Below are 13791 nucleotides of genomic sequence, written 5' to 3'. Positions count from 1 at the left end.
GGCTCTTCTTTATTAGGTGCATAGAAATCACACAAACCCATTCGAACCCCACTGATTAAAGCTTCCGAGCATATAACGCGCCCTTCTTTATCATTATATTTTTTCAGCAACACGAAGCTTAATTTTGTATTAATAAGGATCAAAACACCATTTTGTTTACTTGAATATGAACTATGAAAAACGGAAATATATTCTGATGTTATTTTACTCAGAACATACCTTTTGAATTTTTAGAGTATTATTATATAAGTATATTTATGAACCCTTGAGATAGATATGTTTACCTGGTTACTCGGGTGGGGGGTGTCTCACAGGAAGTCTGCGTGGGTTCTCGCCCACAGGTGTGAGAGTGACTGGTTGTCTCGCTGTGTTAGCACCTGTCCAGGTGCTCTGTGGTAGCTTTAATATATAATAACATTAGACCATATCAAATGTAACGATTGTGTTAATTAATATGGCGAAATAACGAGACTGTGGAATTTTGTTGTTGTGGTTGAGGGCCATTTAAAATGATTTTATTTTGAAGGGGTTTACCGGAAGCTGTCGGCGCTGTTGACGCTGATTGGCTGCTTGCCTGCTGCGGCTCCTCGGAGCAGACGGACAAACATGGACGTCACATGTGAGAGAATGACCTGATCATGGACCGTAGAGCCCGCCGCGGGAACAACCAGCACCGACACACAGGTACCGGGGGACCGAAGGGGCCGAGGAGAACGGGCCGTGTTTCACGCGCGACTCGGAGCGACCGCCGCGCTAGCTGCGGGTGGAACTAGCTTAACGGAACCGCGTTTAATGTCAACATCTACAGCTGCCCGGTGTGCGAACCGGGAGGAACGGAACCGTGCTCCAGCGGGCCTCGGTGGGCTCGCCGTGATCTCGCTGTCCGCGAAAGCGGGTCGCGTTGCGGTAAACGCGCAGAACGGGACTCAAAAACGAGCGCACCCAGGCGGGCATTCTCCGTCCGATAATGGAACCCGCGTCCTGCTGGGGCCGCTCGGCGCTCCGGCGGCGGCCAGCGTCGGTCTGCGGGCTCAGAGAAGGCCTAACCCGGAGCTATGTGGTGGTTTCACCGTGGTTCGGTTTTCGGACGTTCTTCAGTCTCGAACCTGTTTATTGAAGCGTGGAAATGACGCGTGCAGAGCCCTGTCCGATAATGGAACCCCGCTGGGGATGTTGTGGAGGAGGTTTTGGATGTCCCGCAGCTGATGTCCCCCCAGCACCAGCACCTGTCTGCACACCTGTCTGTACACCTGTCTGTCTCCTTGTTGCACCTGCGAGTCATGTTCAGCGGGGGACAAATTAAAGGAAAAGCCTGCACGAAGGAAGCTGCGGCTGCTTTCTCTTCTGCATCACTGAGCTCTGAGCTCCGGCTCTCCACCATCATCCTCAAACTCCTGAAGGTAGACAGGGCCCTCTAACCTGCAGCCACAAAGCCTGGGCTCAGGTGAAATCCACGGAGGCTCCTTCCTCCTCCTCAGTCAGAGCCAAGCTCACCTTCCCGTTTTTTTTCCTTTAATTTGTCCCTGTCTGTGTGTGTTGTAGGTTTGCTCTCGTGGAGAATGAAATCATCAGATTATTAAGGTAAAAACGGACAAATCAGAAATCAGCACGGTGAGCTCGATCATCTGATCATCTGGTTGCCGGTTCGAGCCCCGGCTCGGACAGTCTCGGTCGTTGTGTCCTTGGGCAAGACACTTCACCTACCGCCTACTGGTGGTGGTCAGAGGGGCCGATGGCGCGATATGGCAGCCTCGCTTCTGTCAGTCTGCCCCAGGGCAGCTGTGGCTACAACTGTAGCTGCCTCCACCAGTGAGTGAATGTGAGAGTGAATGAATAGTGGAATTGTAAAGCTCTATATAAATGCAATCCATTATTATTATTATTATTATTAAAACTGATCAATACCGATCGATCAGTTTGCTGCTGATACAAACAGCAATCAATACAGGGAGTGCAGAATTATTAGGCAAGTTGTATTTTTGAGGAATAATGTTATTATTGAACAACAACCATGTTCTCAATGAACCCAAAAAACTCATTAATATCAAAGCTGAATGTTTTTGGAAGTAGTTTTTAGTTTGTTTTTAGTTTTAGCTATTTTAGGGGGATATCTGTGTGTGCAGGTGACTATTACTGTGCAGAATTATTAGGGAACTTAACAAAAAACAAATATATACCCATTTCAATTATTTATTTTTACCAGTGAAACCAATATAACATCTCCACATTCACAAATATACATTTCTGACATTCAAAAACAAAACAAAAACAAATCAGCGACCAATATAGCCACCTTTCTTTGCAAGGACACTCAAAAGCCTGCCATCCATGGATTCTGTCAGTGTTTTGATCTGTTCACCATCAACATTGCGTGCAGCAGCAACCACAGCCTCCCAGACACTGTTCAGAGAGGTGTACTGTTTTCCCTCCTTGTAAATCTCACATTTGATGATGGACCACAGGTTCTCAATGGGGTTCAGATCAGGTGAACAAGGAGGCCATGTCATTAGTTTTTCTTCTTTTATACCCTTTCTTGCCAGCCACGCTGTGGAGTACTTGGACGCGTGTGATGGAGCATTGTCCTGCATGAAAATCATGTTTTTCTTGAAGGATGCAGACTTCTTCCTGTACCACTGCTTGAAGAAGGTGTCTTCCAGAAACTGGCAGTAGGACTGGGAGTTGAGCTTGACTCCACCCTCAACCCGAAAAGGCCCCACAAGCTCATCTTTGATGATACCAGCCCAAACCAGTACTCCACCTCCACCTTGCTGGCGTCTGAGTCGGACTGGAGCTCTCTGCCCTTTACCAATCCAGCCACGGGCCCATCCATCTGGCCCATCAAGACTCACTCTCATTTCATCCGTCCATAAAACCTTAGAAAAACCAGTCTTGAGATATTTCTTGGCCCAGTCTTGACGTTTCAGCTTGTGTGTCTTGTTCAGTGGTGGTCGTCTTTCAGCCTTTCTTACCTTGGCCATGTCTCTGAGTATTGCACACCTTGTGCTTTTGGGCACTCCAGTGATGTTGCAGCTCTGAAATATGGCCAAACTGGTGGCAAGTGGCATCTTGGCAGCTGCACGCTTGACTTTTCTCAGTTCATGGGCAGTTATTTTGCGCCTTGGTTTTTCCACACGCTTCTTGCGACCCTGTTGACTATTTTGAATGAAACGCTTGATTGTTCGATGATCACGCTTCAGAAGCTTTGCAATTTTGAGACTGCTGCATCCCTCTGCAAGATATCTCACTATTTTTGACTTTTCTGAGCCTGTCAAGTCCTTCTTTTGACCCATTTTGCCAAAGGAAAGGACGTTGCCTAATAATTATGCACACCTGATATAGGGTGTTGATGTCATTAGACCACACCCCTTCTCATTACAGAGATGCACATCACCTAATATGCTTAATTGGTAGTAGGCTTTCGAGCCTATACAGCTTGGAGTAAGACAACATGCATGAAGAGGATGATGTGGACAAAATACTCATTTCCTAATAATTCTGCACTCCCTGTAGATTCATATTTTCATTGTACGGCAGGTCAGCGATTAACAAAGGAGGAAAAGTGAACACATGAGCAGCAACAATGGAGGAAATAAAAATAAATATATTTAAAAATAAATTCAATAAAATATAAAAAAGAACTCAAAATAACTCGAACTGAAAATGAAATGTTAATAATTCTGATGTGAAACCAGCTTCATGCAAGTCACATGACTTCCTTCCTGAGGCCTGGCTTGGATGCGATTGGTCCGTGTGACTAGAACAGGTAAACGGCTGCGGCTGCAGCTGGCGTTTGTGTTGGCAGACGCGGCGGCGAGGAAACCTGAGACGCCTGCAGGACGTGTCGCTTCTTGTAAAGAATTTGTAGCTGCAGAGCGAAGCCGCGGTCATGTGACGGATCACAAAGAGCGCACTCAGGAGCGTGTCAGACGCTGATAACGTACCTGCTGCACACCTGAAGGCTGAAAACTGCCCAGACTGTATGATGTCATCAGAGGGCGTGGCCTTGCAGCAGTTATTTAAATAAGGCTCCTGATTGGACGTCTGTGGTTTTTTTGGCAGGGTCGGTCCCGGCTCGCAGGCGTGCTGACAGGGGCGCTCCTGTCTCGTGTTAGAAATGAGACCTGCTGTTCAGACCTTTGATACGTGAAGGTGACCTTTAACCTTTACTCTGACTGAGCTGAAACGGAGCTGGTTACATATGAGGAGGTTATTATCATTGTAACCATAAAGGGGGCGTGGTCACATTCATCACATTCATCTTCATAATCTGACCTCCGGTGTAACACCCGGATGACCTTTGACCTGACTAACTGTAAATAGTGATGGACTGAATTTGTGGGGCAGCAGGTAGTTGGTGGGTCGACTCTGAGAGCCGGTCAGGAGCTGGTTTAGTTTTAGTGGTTTGTGGATGAGGACTGGTTAGTGCTGGTTTTAGGGGTGCAGAATGTGGTGGAATGGGAGCGTTACGAGTCGACTGGAGTATAAACTGGAACGCCGCGTCTGCAGACTTGCGGCTCAGCATTCTTCCTGTGATGCGTTCACTGCCTCCGCACTGAACTGGGACGCGTGAGCGACTCTGTTTCCAGGAGATTACGCAACGATTCAGCCTCCAACATTTGGGCGGTTTCATGTCCCGAACGTTGCTGCGGGGCGTGAGCTGACAGTTATGTAACGGGACTGGTCGGGCTGACCTCTGACCTCTGTCTGCCGGTCCTCCTGTGATGGAAGTGTTTTTGAACGGTCGCCACACGTCCGCGTTTTTAAAAAGGCCTCGGAGGTTTCCTGAAGCTGAAGTCTGCAGGGACTATTTTCAGCAGTGGATTGATCCAGTCAGTGCAAGATGACTTCCTGTGACTGAAGTGGACTCAGAAGGGGGAAGCTGAACTTTGACCTCTGACCCGTTAGCTGTGCGTGGTGTCATGGATTCAGCGGTCTGAGCGTGCTCTGCCATGTTGGCCGACGTCCAGAGTTTTTTCCCTTTTCCTTTAGAATAACACGAGTGAACTTTAGATCGATTTAGTGGCCTTTTAGAGCAGAGTCTGAAAAATGACCTCTGACCTCGGTGGGGAGGTGGGTGTCAGCCATGTTGGAACAACAACACGCAGAAGACACAGCGTGCGTGTTGTTGAGGAAAACGGCTGATTGGTCTGATTCTTGTGTCGCTCTACACGGCGCAGTTCCTGCCCAACACGCACGCTGCCGTGGATTAGTTTGCTGCCCCATATATGGAGGAGACGGGGATCGAACCAGCGACCTACAGCATCACCAAACAGAGGTCAAAGGTCATTTTTAGTCTGTTGGACCATGCAGGGGTCGCTCAGTCAGGACGATCACACCGCACACTCGGTGTTTGCCTGCAGCTGTCGTGTTTTGAATCTGTGATTTTATTTTGAAAGGGTAGCATATTTGTTTTGGGTATAACTTCCTGTTTTAGGGCAGACAGGAAGTCTGACTGCTGGCTCCAGAGGAAGTGCAGGTTTGCTGCTTGGTGACGGTCAGCTGTTTGTTTCGGTGCTCTTCAGTTTTTATTCTAGTGGCTCACCTGTGCACAGGTGAGCCTGTCTGTCCTTCAGTTTATTGCTGAGCCTCCAAACCTTCAACACTAAAACAAACACACACACACACACACACACACACACACACACACACACACACACACACACACACACACACAGACAGATCCTGTTTCAGGATGTCCTCTGTAATCCATTCCTGTCTCCTGCTCTCTCGTGTCCTCCATGTTTATCCTCCTGTTCAGGTGCTCACCTGGACTCACCTGACATCAGTCAGGTTAATATGACACTAACAATAACAATAATAATAACATGATGCTGATGACGGTTTGTAAGCAGCAGACACTGTGACGAATAGCGTTTTATTTCCTGTGCTGTCATTGGTGTTTCCTGATGTCATCACTGTTCTCCGTGATGACATCATCGTCCTATATGGGAACAGGAGCTGTGGTCTGAGGTGTGAATGAAGCAGACAGCTGAAGCTTCGTCCTGCTGCCTGTTTGTGTGTCTCGGTTGTTCTTCTTCGTCACGGTTGCTGCATCATCATCATGTGACTTAATTTTGGAAGCTGGCAGTGTGTCCTCGGAGCTCCGGCGCTCTGTGGACAGACTAAATTTAGACTCGTGTATCTGGATCTCCTTCCGTGCTGTCTGTGTGAGGAATATTCCAGATGGCGGTCAGAGTTTAAGGAGCAGCCGGAGCGTCGCTGACCGTCCCGGGCCTTTGTGACGATGCTTTAAATAGCTCGGCTTGCTGGGGGATTCTAAGCTCCGAGGGCCGCAGCCGAGGACGGGTCGGGACACGAGAGCAGAGCTTCAGTCAGACGGACTGAAGGCGACTCTGAGGAATAACGCACGTCCAGACAGAGTTATGGGACATTTCAGCTCCCTGCTGTCATCAGATTGAAGAATTCATTTAATTATGGACTAAATAACTTTGCTGCTGTGGATTCTGCGCTCAGGTGAGCACAGACGCGCCTCACCTGTAACTGGATGACATCACATGTACATGTGTCACAGGTGACACACGCACCTGTCCAGGCAGACTCCGCCTCCTTCCTGTGCTTGGAGCTGGACTGATGAGCACCTTCAGTGAGAGTTCGCCTGTTCCCCTTTAACACACGTGAACGTGGTTGGCGACGCTGCACGGTTCCGTGAGGAGACTCGGTGACAAACTCATCGAGTCTCCGGCAGCTGCGCTGTGGGGCTCTGAAGGAGGTGAGACCTGCTGAGCTCAGCGTGGCGGTCGTAACGAAGAGTTTTAGTGTTTGTTTTAAAGAGACCACAGAAGAAGAAGGCCGGTGCAGTTGGAGTGACAGGGACTCGGTGACATCACGATGATGATGATGCCGGTCGGCTTCACTGAGGTTGTTCTTCAGAAAGCTGCACATTCCTGAAGCTCCAGAAGTGTGGAGCCTGGAGCAGGATCAGAAGTGCGTCCTTCACTGTTTCCCCATGAAACCACCTGATGACCCGATGACCTCACCTGTGCCTCAGCGAATCTCACGCACACATCAGAGGTTCTGGGTCGTTCTGAGGGCGGTCCCAGTAAGCTGCTCAGGCAGAGCGCGTGCTCGCTGACCTCTGATGCACGCTCTGTGGTTTTGTTCTGGTCCCTCAGCGAACTGCGCGCCGCTGAGTAATCACCTGACGTTTTTCGAGGGTGCAGAAAGCATCCAAGTAAAACTTGAGTGGGCGTGGTTCAGGTGCACATCAGCCCAGCAGATCACCGACTGTCAGGGTTAAAGGTCGGGGTTTTATCCGGGTTAAATGTGTTTACGGTGTGGAGGTGAACTACTGAGCATGCTCGTACGGTTCCCTCGGTCTGCTCTCTGCGCCGTTCGGTATGACTAACGTTAGGTAACGGGCGCCGCGGCCTCGGAGGGGTGGACGGGGGGAAGTTTAATGGTCTGACAGGAAATAAAAAATAAAATCTCAGACTGGGACTGGACGCTTCCTGATTGGACACAGGGTCACATGCTCGTCCTAACGGACCAATAACAATAGTGTTGTCGTCACCGACGCTCACACAAACACACGACCCTTTCTGGGCTCACGCCCTTTTCCTGAGATCTGATTGGTCAGCAGGCGATGGTTTCTTACCTGTCGATCTCTAATCTCGAACGGTGAGGTGTGCGGCATTGGTTACCATGGTGATGTACCTGGTAAGAAGTGAAGCACCTTCGTAACACCCAGAGCCTGATGGGAAAATGTCAGCGAGTGACCGCAGCTGCAGGCAGTCATGTGACAGTGATGTCACTGAGGCTGCTGATGCCAGTGAGTGACTGGAGCGTGACGCCCCGGGAGACACAGAGGCGCTGTGATTCAACAAACCCCGCCCCCAGCGGCTAGTACCAGTTACCACACACACACACACTCAGACACACACACAGACACACACACACACACACACTCAGACACACACACTCAGACACACACACACACACACTCAGACACACACACACAGACACACAGACACACACACACACAGACACACACACACTCAGACACACACAGACACACACACACACTCAGACACACACACACACACACACTCAGACACACACACACACACACACACAGACACACACACACAGACACACACACACACACACACACTCAGACACACACACACACTCAGACACACAGACACACACACACAGACACACCCACTTCCTGTTTGCTGTCACCTCTTCTTCGGGGGAAACAGAGCGCCGCTTTCACACCTTCCTGCCTCGTCGCTCGCGCTCACACTGGAAATGAAAGCTCTATTTTTCTCCCTCGCTGCACCGCTCACTTCCTGTGGCAGCCGCTCACTCTAACGCGCTGCAGCGAGCGAGGCGTGTGACTGACAGCTCGTCAGCCTGGACGCACGGACCGATCCACGATCACAGTAAGAGCCCGTTTGTGTTTGTTCGCGTGTTAGGCTTCGTCGCGCTCGTGGTCAGTAAAACCTCGCCGTCTTCTTAGCTCGGCACCTCGGCACGGTCCCGCCGGAGCTGCCAGATTGGTCGGTGTGGCGATCGATGCGTGGCTCAGCAGGAAGTGAAGCGTGGAGTCTGTGAAAGTTAGAGACCCGGGCAGAGCTCAGACACTCCTCTCACACACTCACGCTCACACACATGCAGTAAGGGTCCTCACTGTTTGAGCTGAAACCTCTGAACAGAACAGCACACCTGAGCCTCACCTGGGCGGAGTCAGGCATCGACAGCTCAGGCGTTTGGCCCAAACAACACACCTGACATGTGGCTGACATCACCTGAGTCAGAGCCAGGTGTGACAGGTGATCAGCTGATGTTTGGTTTGCACAGGTGCAGATGTCTGTGTGACACAGGACGATGCTGGGATAGGAGCAGATGGAGGCAGATGATTGGCCGTACCTGTAGGTCAGATCTGATCTTCAGGTGTGACCTCCTGCTCGTGGTTCCACGTTTGTACTACACAGTTTCATGTATTTTGGTGACCTCATTACACACCTGTGTTACTTTCCCTCACGCCGTATCATCGCAGCGTTGACCTCTAACCAGCGTCAGGGAGCGTGAGAAAACCAGGCGCTTCTTCAGGTGTGCGAGAGAAACCGCCGCTCGCAGCGGAGGAGAGGTTCCGGTTTCAGCTGCGATCGGGATTATTATTAACCGTTTCACTTCCTCTTAGGTGCTTCAACTTCCTGCTGCGCTCGAACAGTTTGTTGAAGTGTTTGAGGGACTCTGTTTAAAGGGTCAGAGGTTAGACTGCTGCAGAGAGGGAGGCCCGACACCGACAGCCCCACCGTGTTTGTGCCGTTTGGTGCGTTTTAATGACAACAGGTTAGGCGAGCTTACTGTCCAGAGAGGCGGAGCTCTGGTTTGATGAGAGGAGTTTGCTCCACCCTTTTGTCCAAACTGCTGGAGACAAAAAGCTCAAATGTAAAAAGCAGACCTCAGGAGTGACTTAAACCAGCGGGTGATGTCTGTGTTCTGGAGGTCAGAGGTCAGAGTGCGGTTGTGCTGAAATGCCCCTCACGCTTGGCAACGGCGGGGTTTTAAAGGTTTGAGTGTTTGATGCTGGTCTGTGAGGAAATCTGCTGCGTCTCTGGGATTTCCAGTGTGTGTGTGTGTGTGTGTGTGCGTTTCCACTGTTGCATATTAAAAAGGGAACTGACTGATGAAAGCAGCTGTTTCAGCTGAAATTTCTGTGATAACTTCCCGGCTCAGCAAACACAGGCTGGTGCGTTTGATTTCAAGACCAGGGCGCGCCGTCTGATGTCACATTTATTTAACCAGGTCGGACCCCTCAGGTGTGCGCAGACAGCAGGCGACACGCTGTGTTTACATGAACACCAGCAGATTCTACCTGTGAACTGCTCGAGCTCCGCACCCGAGCCCGCGTTCACCTGGTGCAGACTGGGTTTATGAACTGGTTCAGACTGGGTTTATGAACTGGTGCAGACTGGGTTTATGAACTGGTGCAGACTGGGTTTATGAACTGGTTCAGACTGGGTTTATGAACTGGTGCAGACTGGGTCAGTGTTGGTTTAGACTTTCAGCCCATGCGTGTTCCTGTGTCACGGAGCTGAATGGGTTTGTTTCTGGCTCATGTTTGACTTTACACTCGTGTTTCAGGCTTCACAGCGTGGGCCGGGCCTGGTCTTGGTCTGAAGGTGTCAGGTAACAGTGTTTGGGGGTTTTCCTTTCCTAGTAAACGGTTATTTTGTCACCGGGGGAAGTTGTCGTATCTGCACAGGATGAAGTATTTTAGTGTTTACCACAGCAGCTGACTGTGACTCACTTCAGCTCAGTTTCTCCTTTTCTTATTCGAGGTGCTGCCCAGAGCCCCGCCCCTCCCCCGGGGTGTTTAGATATTTCATGTGTGGATGCGTGCGCCATCATCCAGGTGAGATATATCGTAGAAAGCTTCCACTGAAACATGAAGACGAACTCAGATGCTGAGCTTTACTCTGGTTTTAGATCAGCTCAGGTCCAACCGAGGCTTTTCTGACTCTTACGCAGAACCTGGTGACAAATATGGATGAGAAGCTTTGCAGCATCTCAGGTTATGCTGAAGGGTTTTAACTGGGATTCTGCTCATGGAGACTGGTTTGGTTTTACTCTGGGTTGGGATGGGCTCGTTTGGGGTCTGATTCATCTTGGACCTTGGTTTTGGACCAGTTTCAGGCCGGTTTAAACTGGTCTGGCGAGCTCCTGTAGGCGGGTCCGTCTCTTCGGGCGTCCCTGTGATGCTGGGATGGAAACTCCTCGGTGGGCGGTGTTGTGTGTGGATGTGCAAACTGCTGAGGGGGTGGAGGTGTGTTTGTGCTCGGTGATGACGGACAGCAGGTTTGTGTTAAAGAGATAACGCCGTGTTTTATCACCTCGCTCGTCACGCTGTGTGACGTCATTGATGAACAGGAAGCAGGTCGCCTGTCCGCTTCCTGTTTGCCAGCTGACCTCTGACCCTCCGATTGCTGCACTTCCTCTTCAACTGGTCCCTCTCACTTTCACCCTGCGATGACAGCGACGAGCGCGGCGCCGCCCTGCGCGACTGAATATCTCCTCCTCACAGAACAGGAAGGAAAGCAGCTGTTTGGACGCGTCTGCTGACATCAGCTGTAAAAGTTTAAATCGAGTCTGAGCTGAAGAAGCGACCGTGCCATCAATAAACCATGAAGAAGAATCGCTCTGATATTCTCAGGTGAATCGGAGGCGCTGAGCGTTTATGCTGCGGTGGAGCCGCGACTGAAAAACGCTCGTTTTAAACTTAAAGCTGTGATCGGAGTTTGTCCGAACGCCGTCGCTCACGCTGACGTTTCCCGGGTTTCCCGAACGCAGCGCTCAGCTGGTCTGTAATTCATGTTTAATGTTAATATCAAATGATTGTTTACCTGCGCGCGGCGCTGTGCGGCGCACTGCGGTCATGTGATCATGTGCCTTTTAAATCCATACTAACCAAACTCGGCACACGGCTGTGCCCGCTGATGGAGATGTCTTCAGGTTGCCTAGCAACCAGCTAATCACAGAGCCCAGTGCTGTAACGTGAACATTAGTGACATCAGCAGAATCAGTAAAAAGTTTTTATTTCACGTTTTCCCTTCATTTGTTTGTTTTTTCTTTTTTGCAGATTAATTTTCTGATTATTGTTTATTTGGATTTGATGGTCCGTTCACTTCCTGTCCGTTCACTTCCTGTCCGTTCACTTCCTGTCTGTTCACGTCCTGTCCGTTCACGTCCTGTCCGTTCACTTCCTGTCTGTTCACTTCCTGTCCGTTCACTTCCTGTCTGTTCACGTCCTGTCCGTTCACTTCCTGTCCGTTCACTTCCTGTCCGTTCACGTCCTGTCCGTTCACTTCCTGTCCGTTCACGTCCTGTCCGTTCACTTCCTGTCCGTTCACTTCCTGTCCGTTCACTTCCTGTCAGATCTGAATGATCAGTGATGTGTCGAGTTTTTAAATCGGGTTCTTCGCTGTGACGTCACGTGATGGCGTGAAAACATCAGTGAGAGGCTCCACAGCCAATCAGAGGAGAGAGAGTTTACAGTTAGAGAAGACTGATTTGAAACTGCGAGTCATCGTCCCGACCTCCAGCACATCATGTGTGTCAGATTTAAGTAATAATCTCATTTAACTAATTTGAAAAAGTAATCTATTACCCTGGAGCGTATCAGCTTACTGTCAAGTTGGTGTAAATAACGGCGTTGGGCCACGCCTGCTGGTGATGTCACGTTTGCAGTAATGGATTTGGTATGACTGACTGTATTTTCTGCTGCTGTTCATCTGCAAGCTGCTTTGCAGCCCGCCTGCTGTCCCGGCTGTGGTGACCTGTGCTCTCTGTGTCCTGCAGTGGAGGATCGACAGGAGGCATGACCGAGGAGAAATGTCCCCAGCTGGTGGACTACTTTGTAGTGGCTGGCCTGGACCCCGCGGGGCCGTGGAGGCCCCTGGACGAGGATGGGAAGGCCGCCGCCGCCTCCTCGACGACGTCCTCGTCTTCTTCCTCGACGGGCCGGGCGGCAGAGCCCGTGACGGACCTGGTGGTGATCGCCCGGGGGCTCGGGGAGGACGTTCCCGAGGGCTTCACCTGCATCGAGAAGACGCTGGGCGGACACTCGGCCGAGCTGAGCGCCGGCCTCATCAACAACCCGCACCTGTACCTGTGTTACCGCCGAGGGCGGGACAAGCCGCCCATCCTGGACCTGGGGTGAGACGCACACACGTTTGTGGTTATGAGCTGTGATTGTGTTTAAATCCTCAGACTGGTGCCGGCACGATTTCCACCTGAGAGCCGACTGATTTTGTCGTGTTTGATCGATTCAGAGTTGATTTTTCCATTTTTGTGAGAATTTAACATTAAAAACATTCGACGTGTTTTATTTTGCATCAGCTGTATATCAATAAGAAATCCTCGTTATGTTTTACAGTGTGAAGATTTTCCTAAACACGAGACTTTTTTCATCCAGCGCTCTTGTTTTGTGGTATCTGTCTGTGACAGCTGGAGCGTGCGAGGCTCTGATGCAGCTGCAGGGTTTCTGGCTCGTGCGGTGCTTATTAAAGCCGAGGTTATGTCATCCACAGGATTATGTAACGCAGTGGGCAGGCCGTCGTGCTCTCTCATGTTGGCCTCGTTGGTTTACACTCAGCTTAGTCCTTTCAGATTAGGTGTTTAATCTCTGACTTCATGGAGTGTAGCAGCAGGTGGAGCTGCAGGTTTGGACAGACCTCCAACCTCAGAGGGAACCCAGCCTTGTCCGCCTCCTGTTAGCAAGATAGGTGACAGTGGGGAGGAAGAACTCTGTTTAAACAGGAAGGACAGTCGTCTGAGGGACTGGTTGGGGGTGAGCAGGGCTCTAGAGTGCGACCAAATTTTTCAGTGGTGCGACTAAAAAAAAATATTTGGTCGCACCTGTGCGACCAACTGTTCAGGTAACAAAAAAAAAATCTCTGCAACTCTCCGTGTGGTCAACAACAGACGCACATTTTGCCCCTATCGTGGACTAAACCAATCAGAGATAGTCAGGGGCGGGACCTCTCTGATTGGCCGTGGTCCAGTTGAAAGTGCAGGTGGAAGAGAGAGGTGAGTAGCTTGAATAAAGCGATATCGATTCATTAAGGGATTCCACACAAAGACGTAAACACGGAGCGGACCCGACGCATCAGAATCAGCTTGGTCTTTCTCGGCTTTCTCACCCGACGGCCCGAACACGGACACGCCGTCGGAGCTCAGCGATTCTGATGCGTCGGGTCTGCTCTGTGTTTCCGTCTTTTTGTGCTGATTCTGAGCTGCAGGTTTTGTCTCTCCAACCAAAAT

The 13791-nt window shown here is 50.4% G+C and overlaps 1 protein-coding gene across 1 annotated transcript in view; it reads left to right on the top strand.

Moving 5' to 3' along the window:
* The first annotated feature begins 547 nt into the window (after window positions 1-547).
* Window positions 548-13791, top strand: part of dennd4b (DENN/MADD domain containing 4B) — a 30464-nt gene continuing 17220 nt past the window's right edge. The window contains exons 1-2 of the mRNA XM_084944609.1: window positions 548-684; window positions 12328-12684. Of these exons, the coding sequence (XP_084800735.1) occupies window positions 12347-12684 (338 nt within the window). The 5' untranslated portion in view covers window positions 548-684; window positions 12328-12346. The remainder of the gene's footprint in view (window positions 685-12327; window positions 12685-13791) is intronic.

This window comes from Perissodus microlepis, chromosome 11, assembly GCF_051167445.1.
Source record: "Perissodus microlepis isolate ML-2025 ecotype Zambia chromosome 11, ASM5116744v1, whole genome shotgun sequence".
Classification (NCBI taxonomy): Eukaryota; Metazoa; Chordata; class Actinopteri; order Cichliformes; family Cichlidae; genus Perissodus; species Perissodus microlepis.
The sequence above is the reverse complement of the archived record's forward strand: the minus strand, read 5'-3'. Positions and strand labels throughout refer to the sequence as shown.